This window comes from Epinephelus moara, chromosome 5 (genome assembly GCF_006386435.1).
Source record: "Epinephelus moara isolate mb chromosome 5, YSFRI_EMoa_1.0, whole genome shotgun sequence".
Classification (NCBI taxonomy): Eukaryota; Metazoa; Chordata; class Actinopteri; order Perciformes; family Serranidae; genus Epinephelus; species Epinephelus moara.
The window spans coordinates 19109180-19136013 of NC_065510.1; the positions used below are offsets into that span (position 1 = coordinate 19109180).

The following is a 26834-nucleotide window of genomic DNA, read 5'->3' on the forward strand; positions in this document are numbered from 1 at the left end:
AAAAGAAAAATGAGGCCGTACGCCGCTGCGCATCTCAACCTAAAGGGCAACCTTAAGCTCCTGTCAAGACAATAGGATTTTGCCATCTGAACCAAGATGCAGACCGCTTAATTATACACATCTTCCCTGCAAGCTACCCTCAGCTACTTAAGAGCACGGGCCCCCTTATTCATTGTCATGCCCTTTTTCCCCTAGATTGGTCGTGCCGTGTGGATTTTCTGTCAGCTTCCATTTGCACCGTGTAGCTGTCCTCCTCAGGCCTTTGCTGTGCTCGGAGAGGCACAACCGCACGGCACTGTTAAAGAATTCATCGTTTTTGCCACTGCCACCAATTAAGGCCAAAGCGTAATCGGAGGCGTCTGGACGATGCCCTTACATTATGTGGTCTGTCGCCTCCCCTGCCCCTGTTTGATTTAACATCCCTGGTTCAGTGGTGAAAGAGAACTCATTGCCATTGTCTTTATTATAGTGCAAGGAGGGAGAGAGAGAGAGATAGAGAAAGAGAGTGGGGGGAGGGAGTTGGGGGGTAGAAAGCAGCCCAGCGGAGGATGGACAGCGTGAAAGAGCAGGTGCGGGAGGACGTTAATGTGTGGCACTTTAAATTTTAAACAGATGAGAATCAATTATTGATGCTGACTCTGGCTGAGAAGTTAAAAGGTATCTCGTCATTACTGAGAGCCTGTATGAAAAAGTGTGAGAGAAAAGTCTTCAGCAAATGCATCGTGGGTTTGTGATGAGCGCAGAGCATCGCAACGGGGTGTTTTTTGTTCCACATAACAATGATGTGATTTGGACTTATTTAGATTTGTCCACATATTTTATGTGTTGGCTCTAATGCAACGATTAAACTGAAAAAACAAACAAACAAGGCTGTCTAAGCGAGGCTGTGATCACGTGACCTAAGCACTGCAGGCTGTCTGCCCCATGGATGTATGAAGAGAACTGAAAACAGCGTTGGTGGCGGGGTCTCGTTCATTCCTATAAAAGTTGCTAAGTGGCAAATGAAGCCAAAAAATTAGAGTTCTTGGGTAAATAATTATCGGATCTTCCACATAGTTGGATCCATAGAGCGAGCGCACCAGAGACTTTCACTGTCCAAGCAGATGACCTCTGGTTTAGCCCTCCGCTAACTTGAATGGGAACGAAAATGATTTTTCTTCTAGACTTTCAAAATGTTTCAAAATTTCCCAGGGATTGTGATGTTTAAGACAAAAAAAAAAAAAAAAAAAAATCTGTCCAAAATGTACTCGCTTTCACAGTGTAGTTCTATGGGAAAAAGTCTTTTTGGGCCCAATCGCATTACATGACAGACCTGAAAGTTTTAATTCCGCAGTTTGGCCACTACATCAAAGACTAGCACTGTTCCTGGGAGCTTGGTCCTCCCTTATATGATGGAAGCAAAGATGGAAGTCAGGTGACGTAGTATTAAGAGTGACAAATCCACGTAGGGAGGCGGTCAGGGTGCTGGTTGGGTCAAAAAACTACAGGACTTTGACCCAGGAGACTGCTTATTGTGTCCTGTGAGAAACCAGAAGTCAGTGTTGAGTTTAAGTGATGTACGTGCGTCATGTCATTGCAATGGTCAACCCTGACTCTTTGGCTAAACCTAACAAGTAGGGGCTATCATACAAACCTTTGTATGATGATACGTCTTCTTATTTCAACAGAATAAATCTGTCCTTTGACTTTGTTTTAGCTGCACTATATTTAGCAAGGTGCCCATATAGTAACAATGCAGGTTGGTTCGTTCAACCCACTGCTATCCACTTTGATGTAGGGAGTAGGCTTTAAGAAGACAGTATTGTGGCTTTAAACCGTAGATCTATTAAGAGAGCTTCAGTGATCAACTACAGTTTTATTTAATTTATTAATATTTTCCCTATAGACCACTAATAATAATCAGTTCCTCCCGGATTTCTGGATTTTTGTAGGCTTTTTTGTTTGTTTGTTTTTGCAATGAAATTGAGGGGGCAAGTGAAAATTGCAAAAATAGTTGTGATGCTGTATCAGATTCCCATTATTATGAGCATTCAGTTATCAGGCGCTAACGTGCAATAGCTGCACAGTGCAGAAGCTTACCAAGAAGAAAAAAACATTTGGTGTTGGGACTGAAATGAAAGGGTGTCATCTTAAAACACATCACCTTTAGACTCGTAAAAGACTCGTCCATATCCATGTGTCAGACTCAGACTCGTCCATATCCATGTGTCAGACTCAGACTCGTCCATGCTTCAGACTCATACCTTCATACGAACATTGTTTAACCATTCCATCTAACATTTTTGGTCATTGGTAAATACAGTACCTGGTAGATCCAAGTCATACAAGAGTCAGGTTTCTAATTACAAGACTTTTTGCTTTATGTACAACACAGAGCTGTCAAGATTTAGTGTTGACAACTTCTGCATGAGCAGAGTCGTGTGGGTTTTTTCTGGCAGTGGATTTAATCAATTTATGAGCAGATAATACATTTACCATTATTTTGCAATCATATATGTATGTATGCAGCTAAGAGGAACTGAAATAATCGCTAAGAGGGCAACAAGTTACCATCCAACTCATAATTTGGGGTTAAAATAGTCCTTTAATTCTAAGGTACCGATAATCTGCTCTGTATATGATTTGTAATTCAGTCTCTCCTACTCTCTCAGTCAAACACTGATCTCTGTAACGGACCCTATATAACAGTTCTTCTATTGATTTCTAACATTTTTCCTCAAGTCAAACCTCAAAACTGTCCTCACTGCTCACAGCACTTGCTTCCTGCCATGGGTCTGGTTGACATGATGCTTCAAGTTGCCTAAGATGATGACGACATCATTCACTGACTGTAGACCAGTGATTTTCAGGAACCATTATTTACAATATATTTCCCATCACTGCCGAAAGTTTTTCTAAAGCATACTCTGAGTTTTTGGATTGATTTCCTGCCCTCTAAGAAGCTACTTTTCCAGTGTTTGCAGAGACCTGAAACTGGTTTGAAATAGGTAATCCATCTTAATAGAACTTCTGGTCTGCTCTTAAAGTGACCTTATCAGTGCATGATAATGCAGTTATAAACAGGAACTTTAATTAAACTCTTCCTCGTTGGTACAAGTGCTTATACAAATCTCTGCTATCCAAAGTTTTAGACTCAGCTGCCAAAGACATTTCACATGTTCGAGCTAAGGTTCAACTCAAACCAGGAGACAAACAATAAGTAAACACTGATGTCATGAATAGAATCATGTTAATTTAGTTGTGTCTTGGACCGCGGACCCTGTCAGTTTGTTTGACCATATGTATTACAGGTATATTCACGTGTATACTCAACCAGTTCTCATCCCCAGGGCGTAATATACGGCAGCTGGTCAGTGGCCTTCGGTGTCTGATCCTGATGCATAAGACACCATTTTCGCATCTTTAAATCCCCTTTTCCACTGGATAAAAAAACCCCACTAACATCTGGCTTTTGTATTTGATGGGAAAGGTTACAATCATCAGCATTCATTCCTAAGACAAACGACTCTTTAACAGTCATAGGCATTTAACGCCCCTAGCTCTGATCGGCTCTGATTAGCAGTGATGGAAATATGACAGCCAGGTGGGCATGCAATTTTTCACCCTGCTGTCCATATCCGTCCAAGCAGCGCTCAAACATCATTCAAAATCAGTCAGCACCAAAAGAGAGACTGAATAAGAGACAGATATTAAAAAGAAGTACCTACCATAACATTTCCACTGTCCTCCATACTGCACCCTACTAGCACTGTTTTCCGACGCATTCATGACACCAAACATGAAACACCAATTAAAAAACAGAAAGGCATACCCAACTACTGTCAATGGGAAAAGAGTAGGACTATCCCCGACTAAGAATTTTCCTAGTCAACCAATAGTTGTCATTTAGGGCCATTAGTCGACTAGTTGCCCACATGTTTACGATATTAATTTAATTATTGAATTACATACTTTGAGCGAGGTGACACAATGGTTTGAGTTCAAGGTCTGAGAAAGAATATTTTAAGTAACATTGTTAACACTGTGCTACATTACAGAGAAATACAAAACCGTACTAATGAACCTCCTAATCCCACATTTATAAAAACATGCTACTTTTGGTGGAAAAATGGGTATAAGAGACACACCAAGCTTTTACCTACTACACCCACTTGTGACAATGATGTATAATAAAGAGCTAGAATGTCTGGATAGGGTGGGAGGGAGGTGGTGGTGGATGGGTCAAACAAACACAGGACTTTCACCCAGGGGACCACTGTTCGTGTTGGTGTGAAACCAAAGTCAGCGTTGACTTTTTACATTAATCTCACATGGCTTACATGTCACATGGCATACATCACGTCAAATATGTCATGTGACATAGTTAGGTAACTTTCAAAACAAAGTTCTGTAACAAACATGCTTATTTTAACTCAAACCATGATTTTTTTTTATAAACCTAACTAAGCAGTTTTGTTAAATAAATCTAAAGTAGTTCCCAAAACCTACATTTCTTGTGAACATGGAAGTTTAGTTTGAAAGGACACTGTAGCATGGAAGAAGTGGAAACTGACATGCCGTCCCTGAACGTGTACCTTGGATGGGTATACTGTAGATTCGAAATAGGCTTTTTGTGTATTGCTCAACTAATCATAGTTAAAACTATGGGCCTGCTTTGACAAACAGTTTTGGATGTAGAGAGCATCAGAAAACATTTATGATTTCAGTTTACTTGTTGTCTTGTATTGTTCCTTGAAATTTTGGCGATATGGCTTCTCTCCTTGTCTACATTTGGATTACAGATTGTGCCTTTTAAAAAGGTTTTTTCTTTGGCAGCAACTCTTGAATCTGATATCATCCCACGTACTCTTTACGTATACAAGATTTGTGTATAGTTGATGTACCCAGAAAAACATCAGAATTATCCTTTTAACTGTTAAATTTGTAAAGCTGCTTGATACAAGTCACAATATTGAGCTGCAAAAGAAAAATAAAACACTAATCTTTGGTAACCTTATTGTTGGCAAAGCAGATTAAATGTAATATACAGGGCCATAGAGCTGCAGGTGTGTTGATGCACTAATGAGTTTATATCTATAGGTTAAAAGGCAGTAAATGACAGATGGCTTTGTGCCATTCATCCAAGAAAACTGACGCGAAAGTGAATTTGTGAGTGACAACTGGTGATGGGAGAAATCGGTCAACGTGGTTTAAGCGTCTCAGTTTCTGCAAGTCAAATCCTCGCATGCTGCCACCTCCGCTATTGTGGCTCTGCTCTCGCATTATGAATATTTCATGGCGAGCATCTGACACCATGCCCAGAAAGATATTTCAAGGTTTTTTTTCTGATAGAAACCCTGGGGTTAGAGAGTGTCACAGAGGCGTGAAGTCAGTCTGTGGCCCCCAGGCGAAGGATAGGATTTATGATGCACCGGTTGATGACATCAGGTGGATATTTTCATTCCTGAGCAGAGAGCCCCTTTGTCCTCCCCGACTGATAAACCATTGAGCTGTTCGCTGTTTGTTGTCACTCCTCTAAAGATCTGTCTGTGGTGTTCTGTTGAGTAGAGAAATGATTTCAATCTGCTCAGAGTGCAAGCTGTGTTTTGACAAACTGTGACCGGTTTCCCCGTCTGATCAGTGTGGAGCTGGAATGACTAAGCAGGGGGGAGTCTGCTTGGATTAGCTCTGTCTTAAATGCTGCCTTTAGCATATTACATTGCCCACTGGCTTTCTCCTAACGATATCTCTCTTGTTTTCGTCTTTGTCGAGTTTCACCTTCCAGTTTAACTAAAGCCTACTTATGTAATTCCTCATTTTAGGTTGCTTCAAGTGAAATATTAGTCTTATGACTCTAACGGGATGACTTTAATCCTTGTTTTTCTTTCTTCTTACAGAATAAGTTTGCCTAGAGAGCTGACCTTACACTGTTATTGTATGTGCCTCAGCTTAATTAAATAAAACCAAATTAACAGCCTTGGATTTTCCCATTCAGTTTATATAAATGGCTTAGTACAGTAGTGTTCAACCTTTTTGGCCTTAAACTCCAATTATGCTTCTTTGAAGATAAACATCTCTGTGAATCGATGCAGAATAGCGTGTTATGGTCACACCTTCTAATCTCAACCATGCATTGTGTGGACCTGCACGTCATCTCCTGCTTAGTTTAGAAACAGAGCTCCAAACGAACATAAACAGTCTTGATACCAGAAACTGCCACACCATTGTATAATTATTGTCATATATCTGTCTACTTGTGACCCTCTCCACCAGTAGTATATGTCCAGCTTGACCAAAGAAAGATACTTTTGCTTTATTTCAATGTACCCCCGAAGCAGTAAAGGTATCCAGTAAATCACAAGACAAATAAACTAAGATTAGAGGAAAGACCAAAAAAATAAACAAAACTTTATGTAGCAGAAGTTTGTTGTTACTCCTGTTAATCATCTCGCAAACAAACATGACGTATGGAGGGGACAGAACTGCTGGTTTCAGAGGTACTTCTCCCCAATACCCATTTCAAATGTATTTTTTAATGATACCCCTAATGTTACTTAACATTGAAAAATGTGAGTCTCCTGGATCATATAGCATTCCTCCAGGAGTCCTTAGGAAGTTAAAGTATCAAGTGATTCCCAAGAAAAAAGATGAGATTTGAGGAAAGTCTGAAAAAATAAGCAATAAGCACTTGTGATTATTTCGGCTTTGTTTCTGGGAGATCATGTCCATTTGAAATACTACAATACTCAAGAGTCTTGGGTGTTGCTGCTGTGGAAAAGAAGCCAGTCAGGGGCACAAATCAGAGCTGTAGCAAAGTCAGAATGCATTGTCCTTGGAGTTGTTTTTGCAAAATATATAACCATAGCTATCATCCACAATTTACCCAAAATCTGAGACTTGATTAATTTAAATGTTAGCTTCCCCTCGCCGTTAGTAATGCACGCAATGGAACTTCTGTGATTGGATGTTTCTTACGAAGATACACCTTGAAAGTCAAGGTCTACTTTTATGCACAGTTTTTATTGAACTCTGTCTCATATAAATACGTGTGTCTTAACAACAACAATGTGGTGGTGGATACAAAATGTTATAAAATGACGTCCTGGCAACATGTAGCAATGCCAATGCAAAATAACTGAGGATCTTTTGTCATGGTAGAAACACAAATTAACTACTGTAAAACTTAAATTAGTAGCACGGTCTATTATTTGCTTAAATCACTGAAATCAACAGGCCTGTATATGGCACAGACCTTTCATTCCTTTCACACAAAACTGCTGCTCAGCAAAGATCAGAAAATACAATAAAATTGTTTATTTAAACTAGTATGAATATTACCTGTTTAAAAATTAGGCGTTAGATAATATATTAATCACAAATAATTCATTTGATCTAATTTTGACAGGCAGCGCATCAGAGAGAGAGAGAGTGAGTTACGGCACTTGAGGATTACAGCACCCAGCATACTGACACAACACATCTTTATCCTGTTTAAACAATACTCACAACTTGGATTATTGTTTATGAAAAACCCTTTTGATTCTTTTGATCTGAGGACCCTTACAGACCAAAGGAATGTGAATTACTTATAGGGTGACTGAGGAATTGACACATGATTTGAGGTAGTGAACAAGCCGGTTTTATACATCCGAAGAACTTCTATGAACTGCTTTGCAACCACACCAGGCCTCTAACTGAGACGGGCTTTTATTTGTAGAATGTGTAGCCATGCTAGGCTAGTAAACAGACCTGGCATTTAATCAGGACAAGGCTTTTAATTTAAGTTTTAGGGTATTAAGAGTGAACAAGTCTGTGTAGGACAGGTGGGAGTGATGGATGAATGGGTCACACAAACAACCTCCTTTCAATCAGGCATGCAAAAAAGTCACTTAGTTACATGACTGTATGGACTTTATGTAACTATGCATACACAGGTACCCTATGTAAATACGCAAAGTAAGTTTACGCCACTTACATCCTGTACATAGTAATTTTAACCAAAACCAAGAGCTTTTTCTTAAATTCAGTGTTTGTCTTTTCCTTTCCAAGCTGTTACCATTAGTAATAGACATTGCAATGTTATTGTTTTCATCTTGCCAGCGAGTAATTTTAACACATTTCGTGCCCACCACCATGTAATGCGTTGTTCAAAGGTCATGTCCATTTCACACATTTCTGTGAGACCGTGTTGTTTTATTACGGTTTTACGCAACTCGCATAAAATGCAGTTGATCATCTTTTAACCTTTTATTCATTCAAGAAGTTTCACCAAGAGCCAAGCTCTCTTTTGCAGAAAACACCCACTGAATTACACACACTCACACCTGGAAGCTGCCCAGTACAACCACAGTGTGACCTGCTGGCCACAGCAGCTTCACAAGAGCAGTTGGGGTTAAGGGCATTGCTCAAGGGCACACCACGGGTGGTAATGAGGCAAGGCAAGCGCTGTTTCCTTAACTTTACCCTCCCAGATTATCCTGCCAGGGATCAAACTGCGACCTTCCGGTCAAGAGCCGGCTTCTCTAATGTTATACTGGCCGCTTTGTGCAAATAAATTAATTAAGAAAGTTGTCTAAGCTGTAGAGGTGCTGCAACTGTGAGTGACTAACATTGTCACTGGAAAAAACTGGGAATCTTACTTCCGAAACAAACGTCTCTCATGTGTGTCAAAACCAGCATCTTTTGCTTAAACACTCTGAATAATAAGTAGCATAAAGGTATAAGCAGAGTAAAGACACTGCACTCGACAGGTGCAAATTGAGTGCACATATTCAAACTCTTACTGAACCAAAATTTTTGTTACTCATTGAATTTGATGCACAGATTGATTTGACTCAAGTCTCCATTACGTGAGTGCAATTAAAGATTGAACTTCAGTTGTGTGTATTTTCTAATCCTAACCTAAATATTATGTTGATTTACAGTAAATATGCAGAGCTCTGCATATAGACCTTCTGAGTTTAAGGGCTCCCACACAGATGCTGAGAAATCTGCTCAAAACAAGAAGGCCTGCTCCTACTTTGCATTTCAATTTAACATTTCAGAGAACTGGCAGCATGTTGCCTCGCTTAGCCCTCGCTTCGTTACACCCACATGGCTTCTCGCCGTGCTTGCTGACGTCTTCCGCTGTTCAAAGGGCTGCAACTTGGCTGAGAAATTGGGGATTTCCATACCAGATCCCTCAGGTATCTACACACTCAAACGCGTGTCCTGCTCATCTTCCCCCTCATCCCCCGCTCCCATCCTGAGACGCCTGCCCTTCTCCCCGCTCACACTGCTCTGATTTCCCGTCTCGGAGCTCAATTGACCTCGCCGCTGCATCTCTTTGTTTTGTTTTCCTGAAATCTCAGCAGCACCTGAAAGCTTCTCCGCTGTCTCCCATACAGGGCTTGCTCCCAGAGGAGAGTTAGCTTTGTAGCAGCCCTGTGTAAAATTGCTTTACTTGGACAAGGGTACTTAGGTGAAGCTAATTGAAATGGAGGCCGGCACTGTTGTACTTAGTAGCAGGTAGGTGATCCCGGCTACAGACGGCAGCCTCTGACCCAAGGGTGCTGCCTCGGTATCTTCCTACGAGGGTCGGCTCAGCCTCCGTCTGTGTGGGCAGAGATTTTCCATGCATGATAAATGGAAGAGGCATGGCGTCTGAGCGCTGTTTCAGCAGCAAAAAGTCGCTCCCTTTTTAGCCCAGATATCTCTCTCACTGTACGGGTGCATTGTGTGAGACTGTGTTCAGCATTATAGGGTGAGATAATTCTAACTAGCTACTGAGTTAGTGCTCTTATTAAGGCATACCATGCAATGTGGAAACACTAAAAGGAAATATGCATTCTTCAAGGCCTTGTTTCTGCACCTTATTTTTGATGAAAAATGCTGATAAATTACTGGACAAAAACCTCCTGAGTAGAAGCATTAGTTATTGATATAAGCATTTTTTAATGAAGATGCTTGTAAATATTCAACCCCTTTAAATGCTACTGATTTGCTTGGAGGAATACATTTGTGAGGAAACTGCTTCCTGTATTATGTGTAGTGGGCGTAAAAATTACTTGATTTAGCACACTGAGTATCCTGTGTTCTTAGATTTAGGAAACCTGGTTATGGTTAAATAAAGATGGTTGGTTAAAGATTTAAAGTCAACGCGCCCCATCTTGTGTTTTTTTGACCAGAGAAGAGATTGAAGGAAAAAAACAAAATTCAGGTTTTCACTGGTGAAATGAACGGTTTGCATAGAACTGAAATTTGTCATTTATTTGTTATAATTGATAATAAATCAATATATAAATACATTTGCAGCAATTTAATCTACAAAACATTATCTGAATATGAACTAGGGATGTACCATATTGGATTTTTTCCCAGTATCCGATATGCCAATGTAACAACTCATTTGACCGATAACCGATAACCAATATTGATATATCCACATTTTTAGCTAATCCAAGTTTCATGATCATCAAGTCTCTTCTGTAGTGAAATTAACATCATATAATGCATGCGTACACTTACAGTATCATGACGGCCCACTACTAGATGGAGACATGAAATACGATGTTTTTCAACGTATGTAATATTTGTCAATTGTACAAGATAAGAAAAAGCATGTTGGCCAATTCCGATATTTCATTTTAAAGCCAATATTGGCAGGTACAGATGATGTGCCAATATTATTGTGCATCCCTGATACGAACCACGTGGCAACCTTCAGGGCTGAAAAATGAAGCCAACACAGAAGTGCCAAAAACTGCAGTTCTTTGAACGGCCACTTGAGGCTGGCTCCAGAAGCCAGTCAATCCCCATAGACTCCCATGTTAAAATGTCCACGTTTACAGCAGAAATAAACATGTTTATAGTTTGGTACATAAATTGGTTTCGGTCTCTAAAGCTAATCTCTTCCATCATGACAACTGCACAGGGGGTAAACTCTCCCATTTACATTTTATTAAGGCTTAAAGTTAGGCATAATTAAGGGCGGGCCTCTTTGAGTGACAGGCTGTATACTGATAGTGTGCACTCCTCCACAGTGCCAGCATCTCGCCCAAAAATGGTCCCAAATATGGTCACAAAATACCAAGATGGCGACAGCCGTCATGCCGTACTCAAGGCTTCAAAACGGGAGTCCACAAACCAATGGGTGACATCACAGTGGCTTCATCCATTATTTTTACAGTCTATGGTATGAACATCATTTTTAGGAGACGAGGTTGAAACATTCACAACACTTTATTTTAAGTGCCCTAATTAAGCTTTTACAAGCAGAATATAAACATTGTATGCAAATGTGTATTAGTGTACTTAAAATATGACTTCATAGGAGACATTATATTCTTGACTGATATAAGTGTTACCTAAGTATTTGTGTGCTTTCATCCATCGTCTTCGTAGTCAAAGGTGATGTCATTAAACTCGTTCCTGAACACTTGATGAAAAACTTTAACAGGTGTCCTACGGCACGGTGGACATGATGCATACTTTATAACCCCAGTATCCCCTGTTTGACTTCAGCCTTGCTGCTTGGTGTGTATCTCACACTCTATGTTTCCTGCCTGTGTCTCATCTGCCAGTATTCGCAGAACGTAACACAGTTCACATGGTGTTTGCACAGGAAAAGCTGGTTAATATCCCAAGATTTGAAGGGTAAATTCATATTGATCTCGCATAAGGCGGAAATCTGGAGTTGCACTACTGTCAAGGGTTTTAAACTTTCAAGCATCTTGCACTTTGAGACACGCCCTGACTGGTGATGTCACTGCCTCGGTGGATGTTTTACGTCGGCGGCTGATAAAAAACATCTGCTGTCACTATTTTCATTCAAAAAAATTACAATACCAGTACCATTAGAGTGCTACTGATACCAATACAGTACTTCATTTTTTCTACTTTATTCGATACCCATCATGTGAATAGAAGCATTCAGTCACGTTAAATGCCACCATACTTGGGAACTTTGAGGTGGCACCTCGGCACGCTCTGTCAAATACATTTCACCACATCACAGACTGTATAGGTTACAGTTGCTGCAGTAGAGGGCCAATCACACGTTGCATTAAATTGAACACTTGTGGTGATTGGCTGTGAGCAAAACCATGAAAATAGTCTTTTTTTCTAGGTCTGGGTACAAAAAGGATCAAATACAGGTATCGTTGGAATCAAGATGTTTCGAGTCTACTTTCAGTTGATACCTTAAAGGTGTCAATACCCAGCCCTAGACATCACTGACTGGGGCGTGTCCGAGGGAGAGCAGGAGATTGCAGCAGTGTGATTCAATGTGTATTTACCCTTTTCAAACATTCGACTGTTTCCATCAACATATACTGACTTCCTCATAAAGTGACTTATTGCAGTGCTGGCCCAGTTATACTGGGCTCGTTCCGTTTCACTGTCCACTCAATGGGTCCCTCACTGTTTGATAAAAAGTGTATTTTCTGAAGCCACTGAGGCTTGGCCTGTCTCACTGCAAACCCACTCCTATGGAGGGCTAGTAAAATATACGTCCTACAGGAATACTGCACTGTAATTACATTCCCCCATTAGCATACGGAGGCTTGGAGTCACACTGCACTCAGCCTCCAGCAGCACTTTGCCATATGGTCCGTCTGCGCTTCTCAGGCGATATTTGGCAAGACTCTTGCAGAAGGTCAAATATCAAGTCAGAGGACTGTGCCAGAATTGCATCTATGCTAATTGCTCCCTCTCTCTCTCTCTCTCTCTTCCGCCACTCCCTCATCCATCTCACACGCTCCTCGCACACTCTCTCTCTCCCTCTCTGTCTCTTCTCCCTCTCCTCCTCTCCCACTGAAGTAAGTAATCTGCTTTAGGATGTTTCTGAGATGGAGATGGATTTGGTTTTCCTTCGCTGCCCCTCAGCCTAATCTCCCCCCTGTGACCACCCCGCCTCTCCCAGGCACAGCTCCTAAGCACACCATCATACACACCGCCCCCCCCACACCCCCCAGTTCATACATGCCTAGTCAGCAAAAAACTCCCAAATTCCTCATTACTCACAAACATCCGCAATACACTTAGCTTGATTTGCTCGCACGGGTGCCTGGTGCAAGGACTGGACCTTGAATTAAAAGATTGTAGCTGTATAGTATTTCAGTATTGGAATGTGATCACGACACTGGTGTACTTGAGTCCTTTGTCTGCGTGCATTAGTGTGGTGAGCATATTCAAGTGGGGCAGATATCTGAATGCAAATGCTATATAGAGAAAAGATGCAAAAGAAATAGCTCATGGTATTCCACTTACTTTGTTAATATCTTAAACTTAAAGGCCTCCATGGAAAATCAAACATGCTGATCATCTGTGTAAAAAATGAGCTGAATAAAATTGCTAGTAAATGTCTGCAAGGGTCGCCAATATACTGAAAATTCATTGTCAGGCTTGTGTATAACAGGCCACAGAGACTTTGATGTAACGTTGATTCTTAAGAGAGTATAATGCTGATGTAAACATGTGAACGGATTGATGATAAATACTCATATATCCTATACCTTGCGTTTTTTTTTTATTTAAAATCATCATCATAATAATAAATTGGATGATGTAGATACGTTTACTAGGAAAATTACAAGTCCAGCTTTTATGGCGCCTGTGAAAAATGAATGGTATGTAATGACAGTGTGTTTGTGGCCTTTGTGTACTTACACAACCACAGGCATTGTATTTCCTGTCATTGTGCTGGCTGGCTGCCCGATGATCTCATATTTCTGTAGTGATGATGAGATGGTTCTGAAAAATGAAAATAACCATATTCAGCAAAAACTTCAAGACACTGAGCACGTTTGTTTAAGCGTTTTAAGACAAGGACTTCAGCGTTATTTTATTTAAGGCTGTCAATATATCAAAATAACAAAGAGAACTACAGTCACAGTAAGAGACAAAATAACTGCAACCATCTGAGAGCAATTTGATTTACACTTCTAAGTATCTTTTTTTTCTCACTTTATTAATTCTATCTCTATGGTTCACAGTGTTATTATCATATTCTGAGAGTAACTGTGAAAGTTATAATCTGACAGAACTGTGAAAAATTAAATCTTTATTGATAGCTTTTAATTAAAAACACTGTTGGCTGTGACCATTCTGTGGGATCAGTACAGAGATCGGTGAAGAAATATATTTGTTTTTGTTGCACAGACATAAGTCAGCATTGTTACTAAACTAAACATTCCCCAAAAGGCATTTTTTAAATTCTACTATAAATCAAAGGAAAAGCAGCCGAGCTGATTTCTAATATTTGTTGGTTTATTTGTTTTATTTACAGGGAGACATTGTCAGCATCGACAGTATTAAGATGCTTTTCTGGTGTAAAAATATGTAAGAATTATTAGTAAAACATACTTTAAGTATCAAAAGTAAAAGCACATGATTCAAAATTGGTTCATGTAAGTGTTCTATAGTTTTGTATTACAGTACTGGATTACTACAACTAATAGGGCTGCAATTAACAATTATTTTCATTGTCGACTAATCTGTTGATTATTTCTTCTAGTCGACTAATCATTTTATCAAAAAATGTGTTGTTGAAAAATGTCTGTCTCTCCCAAACCCCAAAATTATGTCATCTAATGTCTTGTTTCGTACTCACGCCAAAGGGTTTTAGTTCACCGTCATGGGAGAGTGTGTAAAGCTGCCAATATTTGAATGTAAGAAGCTGCAATAAGAGTATTTGGGGTACTTTTATAGTACTTTTCTATGAAAAATGACTCAAACCCATTAGTCGACTACTAAAATAGTCACCGATTATTTTAACAGTCGATTAGTCACAGATTAGTCGACTAATCGTAGCAGCCCGAATAACTAATGCAGTCATGTCTAAGCAGCATTTTGCTGTAGTAGTTGGTTAATGTGGTTTTTATTTTGACCTTTATTTAGACTATAACAATAGACAAATATATATATAGGATATATAGGACAAAGCCTTTATACATGAGGCTTTTGACCATATAATACAGTGTTATTTATTACAATGCGTCATACTTTATAAGCTTATCATAATGTTTGGTTTAGGCAAAAACATTATGAAAATTTCATATCTCAATTATAGTGACCAAAATTATCACAGTATTGTTGAAATGTGCTAGCCTGGAAATCCAGACCCAAATCTAGAAAGATTTAGGGTCTGGCTATGAGTAATGAAAATGGCCCAACTCGAGGGGCGGCACCAAGCATGCATTTGTAAATATCACTGCACGCAATTGGATAACACTACGACCAATCAGAACAATACACGGGGTGACGTAAACAATTAGCTACCAGCGGAGCTAACTGGTAGATTAGACTCTTGCCATATCCGGTCGGCAAAACAGCAAAAACGTCCTTCTTGCAAAGGAAAGATTCGAGCGCCGTCTTCTGTTCCTCTTTTAGAGAAAAAGCCAAGTCTAACTCGTTCATTGTAGCGGCCAAAGCCGTTTCAAACAACTGGTGTTCATCTGTAGCCATCTTGCAATGTTTACTGACTGATTCCGGACTTCGTTGTCGCAGCGCTGTCGTCATCTGTTTAGCTCGCCTCTGGCCCGCCTGTATCAGATACACCGATGTGATTGGTGCAGCTCGGTTTCATGGGCATAGATAATGAGCATCATTACTGATTGCCAGAGTGACTCGCTGAGCAAATTCAAATTGTGCTCTCGCGAGAACTCTGGATTTCCAGGGTAGAAATGTGATGAAAATGTCAAAAAAGTACTTTATATTGAAAACTACAAATAACCAGAGCAGCACTTTTTGATTGCCTGCCTGTAAATGTTAGAATGATTACCAAATCAATACCATTATGTAAACATATGATAACCATATTAAATGCGCATTAATCAACATTATGGAGCCTGCCTTTGAAATGCTTGCTAGAGTGTCTGTGTCACTGTAGCTGAGAACAAGGGACCAGTAGCATCACTGGGTTGGCCTGCTGCACACTTACTTTGTAGACAAGGTACTGTAATAGCAAAACAAATGCACAATGCATATTATGAATGAATGAAAATGAATGCAAGAATGGACCATATTTACCATGGGTTTTTCAAAGCATGGTAATCAAACACGGTTTTAATGATAATTGAAATTTTAAACGGTAATACCAACCTTCTGGAATAATTCTGCAGGTTGTGATAAATAAAATCTTAATATGTAAAGTAACTAGTAACTAAAGCTGTCAGATAAATGTTGGGCAGTAAAAAGTAGAATATTTCCTTCTGTATTATAGTGAGGTAGAACTATAAAGTAGCATGATATTGAAATACTCAAGTAAAGTAAAAGTACCTTAAGAACCACAACAAGCAAAACCTGGCAAAATGTTTAAAAAGCAAATGTTAACTGCCTCATGTTATAACTTTAAGATGGTTTTATCCATTGTGATGTACAGCATGCGCACTGTACCTTTAATTCTTTTTAATTACCCGGCCTATAACAATTAATCACTTCCATTAATTGATGTATTCAGTGCACTTTTGGCTGTAAACAACTAAGCTACAAAGCAGGACGTTGATGTCATTACAGCCTATTCCATTACAATCATCTCACTTATTTACTTATCATCACCAGAATTAATGTTATTGCCGATCATTGTTTGTATATGCAGGTAATGTTCAAGGTTTAAGCGCGGAGCAGGGTGTGTTTGCGTTACGGTGTTGTGATGCACGACTGGGGGCAGTGGCTTGTGGATGACTAGATGAGTGGTCTGTCCGTGATAGCGGCCTTGGAGAGGTACCTTTTATAAACGGCATTGGGTGGCTAGAATATTGGCTACAAGCTTCAAGATGAGATTTCAACCCCCACCCACCAACGCCTGTAACAGCGCAGGTGATGGATTGCTATACCTTCCAGGTTTGAGCTTGGCAACGCCCCAATATTCCTGCAGAATAAAGTGACAGGCAATATATAACACATCAGTTAAGGCTGACTGCGCCGCTGAAACTTTTTCCCCCCCTCCCTCTCCCTTCTTGCTTAGACCTGGAGATCGGCCCTGAATGTTTGGCTGGATCCCAAAGTCGTCCTCCCTTGACTCTGATGAAACATGCTCTTTCCTCACTCCTCTCTTCCCGTCTCTTCCCAGTTTTGTCCACCTCACCACCAGTTTGCCTTAAAAAAATAATCAAAGCCCTTCCCCTGCATGTTGTCATTTTATATTGAAATGATCACAGACTTCACTTTTCTGACTGTAGTTCTGAGGTGTCAGATTTATTTGGCACTTCCAAGGTGCGAGGTGCTGGTGGCGAAAAAAAAAGAAAACAAATTGGCTGACCTGGGTTTGCACACAAATCTCGCTCGCAGTCTTGATGCTGTGTGAAAAGTATTTGTAATTATCTTTGAAGAAAAAAAGAAAAGTCAGCGTCCAGACAGCTAAAGCAGTGTCAGAGGAGAAAGAGGAAGGGGGGACAGTGGTATTTATTTATATATATTTTGTTTGCAGCCTGTCAGAGCTGCATCCAAAGGATTGCGGTTATGAAAAGTGGCCTGGTTCCCGGTCTGTAAGTTAATAAATAATGGGTATTGTCAGGGTAATGTATGGGCCATGTGCTATAATGAGCATTCTGAAACACATCAGCACACTCCTACAGGCTGCTATTCAACCTGCCCAGTGCCTCTGTCTCTCCCTGAGATTCCTCCCTCTCCGTCTCCCCCATATCTGTCTCTGCCCCTGCTTCTATCCGTTCCATCTGTACTCTGATTTTTCTGCCACACTACACATTTTTTCCAGGATACTTTCTCATCTCTAACACATTTTTTTTTTATCTCAGAGTATGAGGAGCTTCTTGAGAATTCCTAGACAGAAAAAGAGAGAAAGAGAGGGGATGGGGGGAGAAGACGAGTTTGTAGCTGGCTGAAAAAAAAAATTCCACCCGCAATTATGGTGAATTAAAAGTTTTATGATGTTGTGCATGCTTGTGTGTGTGCCTCGAGTGTGTGTGTGTGTGTTGGTGGGAGGGAAAGAGGGGAGGGTAGGGGGGCTTCTGTGACAAGGCTGGCTGGGAGCATAGAGCTGAGGGTTAGTGCCAGACATGTCTCAAGAGAAACCGGGGCACATTTGCAATCACCCCGAGTTCAAAAGGGTAATTTATTCACAGTCTGTGGTTAAAGTAGGGCTGCTCAGAATGCCAGTGGGATTCTGCCGGGAAGCAGAGTAGTAGAGACACATTATTTTCATTTTCTTTCCCCTTCTTGTTTTTTTTCTTCTCCTCTGTCTCTCTCTCTTGCTTTTCCCCCTCATCGTCCTCTTCATCGCCTGTTGTTGTTTCTGCGAGCCCTGTGTGGCGTCTTTTAACACACGCCGGCGAGCATATTTCACTTTTACACTCATCCGCATTGACGTCCCGGTGCTGATTGAATTTTGAGGCGCTGCGGCGTCTGCCATTATCATCCTCATCGTCTTGAGTGGTTTATCTCTGGCCCCAGCTCAGTGTGACGCCAAGGCTGCAGGGGAGAGGAGGGGCAGGGGCCGGGGCGGGCTGGGGGGCGGGGGGGTTTGAGGACTGTTCATGTGTTTTTATTATTTGTGTGAAAAAGATAGGATGGACTGGCCTTAACCTGGATGTTTAAGATTGTGGCTGGGGGTTTTGTTGTTTGTGCATACATGTGCCCCTTGCAGAGGTTAGAGCAGCCTTTACAGATGCTGCTTCAGTCGGTTTCTGATTCAATGTCCCATTCTAGCCGGCGCCTTCTTTCTACCACCTCATCTCAATCAGCCGACGACGTGGCTTCAGCATTAACTGCACCTGCCAGGTTCAGTTAGGATCACAGGGTGTCATGGCTGCCCAGAGACCTCACACTGCCTTGCCAGAATCCGCAGAGAATTATTCCACCACATGTCAGTTTTACTGTGTCGTTATCACCGAAAGCCACCGGCAGACACTTAGAATACACTGCCTACTGTGCTGGTGTGGTGGGGTTAATTTGAGGTCTGGAGAAATCTCTTCCTCCTCCTTCAGTCAGTTCAATACTCGGTCGTGTGCATTCATTGCCAGAGCGGGAAATTGTCTTTCCCTCGGTGTGTCGTTGGAGCCAGGTTGTTATGTATGCTCTGCTGCAGAGGCAGCCGTGTTGACGTGAGGCTGAGCTGCTGCCACAGCGTCTTGATTTGAGGTGAAACCCTGGTGTCGCTCCCGTGTCCCTGGCGTAACACTATCAACCCTTACCTTCTCCCCACCTTTCTCTTTTTCCTTCTCCCTTTATCTCTTTTATCCCCTCTCCGTCTCTCCCTCCCTCCCTGTTGTTTCTGTATTCTTGTGTCTTTTCTCCCCCTTACTCTCCCTGGCGGTTGATGGAGTGATTTTGAAGGCGCATGCAGGTGGGGGAGCAGACAACGCGGAGCTGTGCTAATTGAGCCTTCTTTGTGCCTGGTCACTGCAGTGTGCTGAGGCGAGGAGGCCCGGGAGTGAATCCAAGCAGCACTCAAGAGCCCCACTGGATCGATAACGCGGGAACTTAACAAAACAGAGACATGCCGAGTGCCCAGATCAGGGTCATTATTGTCTCTGGCGAGCCGCACTTCCACCAGGGACTGATCAATGTGAGAATATGGATCAAGATAAACATTCTCACCTCTACTTTCTCTCCTCTTTGCCTCGGCTCTCAGAGCATCACGTTCTAGACCGGGAGAGCTAAGGCTGAAAGTGCCCCTGTGAATGCACCATGTCCAATGCGGATGTGCTTGTCATATCCAAAACATTTTAAGTACACTCACTTGTTGTGCTCTCTTCTTTGTGGCAGACTCGTCATAGTGCTCTGACAGACATCTTGATATGTTTTATAGCATGTTCCTAAAAATCACTGTGCTGTTATTTTGAGTGTGTTTGTTGAGATTCACTAGCTTGGCTTTATATGTAACCTACAGATTAGTCTCATTGTCTTCTAGGCTTTGTGTCTTTGGCTCAAAACTTGTTGCTACAAATGCCTGGTAGCATCAGTATGTAGCCCCTTTACTATTTAAGAAAGTTACATTCAGTTGCCAGTTTATTAGGTACACCCAGGCAAATTTAATGTAGTCTTGAGGCCCAGACACACCAAACTGACATCCAAGATGTCAAGCCAACTGTTGCATCGCCTCACCCAAAAAGTCGCAGCTGAACACACTGCAAAGACAACAGACAACAGACAACTAGCATGTACATTTTGCGTGCTCGCACAGCAGCAAGTCTGTATTCGTCATTCAAAAAGGAAAATTGGAAGACAGACAGGTTGGATTCAAAACACCAGTTAGCCAGTTAGCATATTAATAACACAAGCTGATATTGAAAGAACAAAGGATATTTACTGTGTGTTAGCAAACATAGCAGAAACAATTACAATCTATATCTGCTGAGGAGCTCAAAGGCTAAAAAAAGAATGATCTTACCTATAATAACAAGTTTGCTTCGATCTCACGCAGTCTTGATTTTCCTAACTTCCATTTCTCTTCTTGTACATTGAGCTGAACTACCGGTCAGATTTTACTTATCAATGGGCTGCGGTGACTGCAACACCGATTCAACATGCTGAATTGGCTGGAGAAAAAAACGACAAGGGCCGACTAGTGCAGGTCACGCCGCAATAACTAGGGCAACAAACCAACACGGTCTCACTCCGAAGTTGTTGAAATCAGGCGCTTGCGCAGAGACTTGCGGCATCAGACACCAATCATCAAATCCATCCTTCGTCGTCGGCGTGATTGGCTACGCGGCCGGTTGCTGTTATACTTTAACGGCACTTGGCAGCGTCAGGTGGAAACGCAGCGGAACAAGAACGAAAGTTAAGGCAGCAAAAGTCCAAGTGGGGCAGGTGGGAGTGGTGGTTGATGGGTCCAACAAACACCAACTTTCACCTGGGAGAGTGGTGTTCGCGTCTCGTAAGAACCCTGTTCTTTACACCTAAATCCAACCATGTGCTTTTGTTGCTAACCGACGCACCCAGGGTACCTTGCGCATCCTATCTGGACGTAGAAAGTCCATGACCAAACGTCAATGTGTGACGAGGTTGGAGCGAGAAAGTGTTGGACATACCGATGGCCCAATATTAACCGACAGCTGACCTTCATCTTGGTGTGTCACAATAGTCCTGCAATAAAATCCTACCTTCATGAAGGTTATAATGCGGAAATATTGATTCAAATATATGGTCAGTTTGGCGACTGCAGTGCTGTTGACTTGTGTTGTACTGATAGGTGTTTCTATCATTTTTTCCAGTCTCTTTATATCAGCGAGGGTCGTCTACATAACAGAAACACATCTCTGTAATGTCATTGAACTTAGATATCTAGCAATAGTTTGCTTGTGCAATCTCCACTCATGTTGCATTTTATTGTTGTTCAGTACTTGTATAATTCTGTGGTTTTCTCTCCACAAGAAAACAACCAAGAACTGTAAAGTGGTAAGGTCATACAGTACATCATCCACGTAAAGCTCAGGGACATGGTTATGTGGTTGTTATCTGGGGCCTTAGAGGGAAACCATTGTTGAAAAGACTTGATCACTCTTATTCTACAGTAGATATTCAACCTATGAAAACTGCAATGGATTACATCAAACAAAAATTATCAATTAAACAAATTTTCCTAGATGTTTTCTGGTGGTTCAGGTGGTTGGGAAACTCATGATGTAACCATGGTTAAATGTGGCAGGGTTGTTTTATGCTACTCATCCATCATTTTCTGTTTTTCTCTACTATCAGATATTTGTAAAAAAAAAAAAAAAGCAGAAATTACATGAAAATGTATTTATCAACGCCTAATTGCATTGCAAAATGATAAAACACATTTGAAGATGCTAAGGTGACATAATAGGGGGGCAGGCGTCAGCTCATTGCAATTAAGCCAAAAAAGAAAACATGAGATCTGTGAGAGCGTCTTGACCCTTTAAAGCATGATGGTGTTTCATTTCATCCGTGGCTTTAAATTGGTGATGATGGTATCCTGCTGCTCTGGGTTCCTCCATTATTCACTTGAAAGGATAATAGTAATTGCCTAATGTGGTGTGAAAAAATGGTAAATGGTTGCTACAGACATAGGAAGGAATGTATGTGGCCAGATCTAGTGTGATGAGGTGAGGCAGCACCTTCACGGATTGAGTTCAGGTTCCCTCCCCAGGGAGTTTAGGAAGAGTGTCCTAAAATGTGTTCACGGTGGCATCATCTGTTGTTTTAGACCTAATGACTGAACACTTGTTGTGATTATTAACCCCACAGGTAATGTGACTGGGGACTCAAGGATGATTTGTTGTTGTAGTCGGAGCTTTAATAAACACGAGTGCCGATAGCCTTAATAACTGAGGCTTTGCAGACCTTTTTTTGCATTGTATTAGTTCCATGTTTCTTTTAATTAATTGTTATTGAGATTGTTCCTCGAAGTTGAATAAGCCATTATTTCAGAGGTCTGTTATGTAAAGCCTGAATCACTGGCTGGTGCTCCTGATGGTGTCATTGGCCAAATTCACATTTGTTAAATTTAAATGATCTCCACAGACCTTTGGTCATATATTCATCCAATATTTCACTTTTGTTTATATAGAACATCTGAAACAACTGAAGAGCTCTTTGTGAATAGTGTTGTTATACAATTGTCTACATTTTATAAAAGTTCCAACTACGGCCGGCACATTATCAGATTACTACAGACTACATGATTATCGCGGCCAAAAGAATTCACAATAATGACATTATCATGATATCTATGCACATTTTGAAATAATAATAACAGTCAAATTCAACTTTACACTTCTTACACTAAAAATATCACACTAAGAATACATGGTGGGCAGGTTGAGAGGGAGAAAAAGCGACAATGGAAAGAAACTGAAATTATTTAAGAGGTCCTGGATTATTTACAAAGTATTATCATATGTGTCTGGTTAACACTACATCAGTATTTCATTTTTGAAATATCACAATTATCGTCAATACCGTGATTTTGCGACTTTCCAAATCAAAATTTAAACGAAAAAGAAAACATGGTAATTTCAGTGTAACTGTATAAATACTGGGTGACATGCTAAATGTGGCTACATAGGAGTGAAAAAGTGTCATAGCTAATGCTGGACATACACTGTACAGTCATACATAACACTTGAGTGAGATGGATGGAATGATCATGACAATATTTTTTCTAATATCAGTATATTACAATTGCATGTGGCAAATATGTGTAAAATTGATGAAAATATCTGATGCACATTTAAATCGATTGTGTTCCGCTGTTATCTGAGGCTGTAACTTGCTTGCGCTAAAGAGCAACAAACAAATATGCCCTCCCATGTTCGTGGAGCCTCAAAATGCTTGTTTTGTTGATGTTCAGTTTCCTGTATGATGCTGCGTTCACATGGAATCAGGCAGACAGCAGACGGACATTACTTTCTGGACGGTGCATGAAAAACAAACAGTCTGACGGAATGGCAGGGCAGTAAAGCAAAACACACATGGTAATATGTTGCGATGGCGATGCTGTGTTGTCTACAAAGAATGGAATAAAATATAATAAGTAAAATAATTTTGTATTCACTACTTTATGTCATTTTTCTAGTAATGTCCATTCATTGTCCAGATCGCCCGTGTTTTCGCCTTGTGTGAGGCTACTTAACATACGGTTGTAAATTCTGTCGCACAGGATGGCAAAAAGTCAAATATTTTATCATCACTGCTGCTGGTGTTCTCTGCCAGCCTCACCTCATTTTACCACCCTGCTCTCTTCCACTTAAATGATATCTAGTTTGCTGATTACTGTGTCGTGATTCCATGTGAACGCAGCATTAGACCCCAAAATGCAGGAAGTCTTCACATTTGAGAGGCTGTGAGAAACTAATTTGTGGCATTTTTGTTTGAGAAATTACTTGAGCAACACATTCTTACTCCCAACTCGTCACATATTGCGGCTTGGTTTGTGGACTTTCACGCCCACTTGCGTGTTGTTGGTGTTCTGGGGCGCTGTGTCAATTTCTGCTTGTTACGTGCATTGTATCTTTTCAAAATACACTACCGTTTACAAAGGAAGTGTTCAGTTTCTGTTCGTTAGGTGATAGTCTTTTTCAAAATAAACTTACAATGTTGGTAAAACGCTGCATATTTACGTTAATTTCATCGTGCAAGGAACACGTGGTTAGGTTTAGGCAACAAAAGCATGGGGCTTGGTTGAGAAAAAAAATTGTGGTTTGGGTCTACGTTCATTCGGGAAGCAAACACCTGCCTCCTGGGTGAAAGTCCACCATTGTTAAAACGATCCACCACCCCTCCCGCCCACACTAGAGGGACTTTCCAGGTCCTTAAATTACATTGTTGTCCTGTGGCGCTTCAAACTGATGCTGCCTAATGGCGTAACATACCTTCACAAAATTCTGCCTGATTTTCATCTGTGTCTGACACGGAAATCAATGTCCAAGTGGTGCTATTTGACGACTCTGGGTTGACTTCAGCAGTTAATCAATCATCAAAATTGTTGCTCATAAATTTGCAGCCGATCAACTGATTGATTGATTGATTGATTTGTTGTTTTAGCCCTGCTGTTATGCATCACATTAGACAGATGTCTACACGTGTAAAACAAAAAATCTAATAACTCATTGTATTTATTGTTGAATTACAACTGCTGGGAACATGATATGATCACATATTATTAAATTATTGTCCAGTCCTGCTGTACACTGTAAATAATATTTACATGTGGTCCATAAACCGTATAAGCCTGAGTGTAGGAGGCTGTCTGGTGCTAAAGCTCTCATCAGCATGCCTTTAAGGAGCCACAGATGACACTTGGTATTAAAATGTCAAATTGCCCTCCACTCAGACTAAAGTGATTTTAGTTGTGATTATGCACTATTTCCCCCCTGTCAACAGCAGAAAAAAATAATCAAAAAATGTGCTAATTGGTCATGGGGATTGGTGGGAGACTTCAGTATTTTATGTCTTTGACTTCCAAATGAGTTTGGGAAAGGAGAGGCTGTCACTCTGGCATAGAGGTTTTGGGGAGGAGGAGGAGGGGCGGCTGTTGGCGCGGGCTCAAATTGAAATGATGCACTGTTCCCCCTCACTGCGGCTAGAGCTCGCAGTAATTAAATGCCTCATTGTTGCTTCTTGGGAATTTGTATTGAATATTTCATCCAGCGTAATGATTATTTGGGTGTGGGTGGGACGTGGATGTAATCACCTTGGCTGGCTCTTTGATGAAATACTTGGTTTGGTGGTTGTGCTTTATAGCCGCTTTAAGTGCCCTTCTGGGTTTTTACTTTACTTAATGTCCGTGCTATTTCACACTGCTGTCATCCAGCTCTGGTTCTGATATTATTGATTATTGGCTTCCAAATCTGTCTGCAATTTCTGAATGTGTGCATGCTTTGTTTTGTAAATTGCACAGACATGACAATGGCATGACCTTGAAACCTGCAAATTAAAACCTGTCCTTCACATTTTGTCGCCCACAGAGGACGCCGGTCAACAACGGCGAAGCTTTTCGGTGGTTCTTTTAGAGAGGTGAGCCATGGCTGCCCCCATCCAGCCGCAGGAGGGCAGGTGGGACTCTTGACTCTCTGCCAGGAGCACTTGATGGATTCAAAGAGCCCAACACGCCCAACACACTTGGGGAGGACGAGAGAAGAAAAGTGGACAGACAAAAAGATAAATGAAAACATAATGGTGTTGTTTTAAATCTGTAATTTCCTTTTCTGTGTAATTATTGTACCTTTTGACAGTATCATAATGTATATTTTTGGTGTCTATGAATGTGTTTTCAGTGTTGTGGCTGTAGGTTTACAGCCAATCCTATGTAAAGGACTCAAACAGACAATCATACAATCATACTGATTCCGTCAAACCGAAGAGGCCACAAGGATTGATGATATAACAAACACAACACACTTTACTCTGGAGCAATAATCTATTCTGTTGATTATTCTTCAAGCTTTCTTTTCTTTTGACTCTTTGAATTACTTTATCAAACTGAATCATCTTCTAGTTCTGTCTTTTATTTCATCCAGAAACCATACTTTCTTAAATGCCACGCTAATGTTAAGACCGTCGCTGGCAGTGTGATGTGTTGAGAACAATGACGTGAAGGACGGCAGCGGTGCTTCTGTGACGAACTCGTTGACGTGTTTCCTCATTTGAGTGGGCTCACTGCGGAACAGGGCACATTGTCTTGTGTGGTGAGTTGCACTTCTTTAAAAATCCAATTGGGCGTCATTTGATTGTGACAGCATCAGACGTTAGTGAGTCACACTGCTGTCTGGAGGTCATATTCTCAAGGATGATCTCTAAGTCCATGTTTTTAACAAAACCAAGTGGGTCATCAAACATGATTTTCTTTTTCCTCTCACTAAAGGTTGTAACTGTCTAAAAGGTAGAGAGTAATGCCAGTAAAGGAACTGTATGTTATGTTGAAAACATTCAAATTTAGAATTAATTACAGTATGCTATACATATTTGACATATCAGATGTTGTTCTGGAGCCGAAGGATAGTCGGGACTTTTCTCCCGCAGACTAAATGACGGTCCTTTCTCCTGCAAAGTAACGATAACACATTCCAAAAACAAAATTATTCAATAAGTTACTCATTGTCTTAAACCCTATTGTTGCATGTGTAAATGTGTTTTGGTTTTAAAGATTACTAAGAATTTGTATATTGTTGTTGTGATGCTTTTATGTGTTAAAATAAAAAAAAAATGACTTCAGTAAAAGACATCTTGACAGTAAATGTTTGATGTGGCGGAATCACCGAAGATAGGGAAAATAAATCCACCAATTAAAAAATATAAAAAAGGAAAATCAGTGATCAATTATGATCACCTGATTAAAGAAGCATTTCCTTTTTATTTTTTCCTCCCACAAAGCATCAACAGAAATAACAACCAGGAGGAGACGGGAGGAATGTAACAGCATTGGTTGCCTCCCCAGTCACGTAGTCCCT

The 26834-nt window shown here is 40.8% G+C and overlaps 1 protein-coding gene across 1 annotated transcript in view; it reads left to right on the plus strand.

Moving 5' to 3' along the window:
• Positions 1–26608, plus strand: part of cxxc4 (CXXC finger 4) — a 36072-nt gene extending 9464 nt beyond the window's left edge. Inside the window, exon 3 of the mRNA XM_050045400.1 lies at positions 25353–26608. Coding sequence (XP_049901357.1) covers positions 25353–25397 — 45 coding nt within the window. The 3' untranslated portion in view covers positions 25398–26608. The remainder of the gene's footprint in view (positions 1–25352) is intronic.
• The last annotated feature ends 226 nt before the right edge of the window (positions 26609–26834 follow it).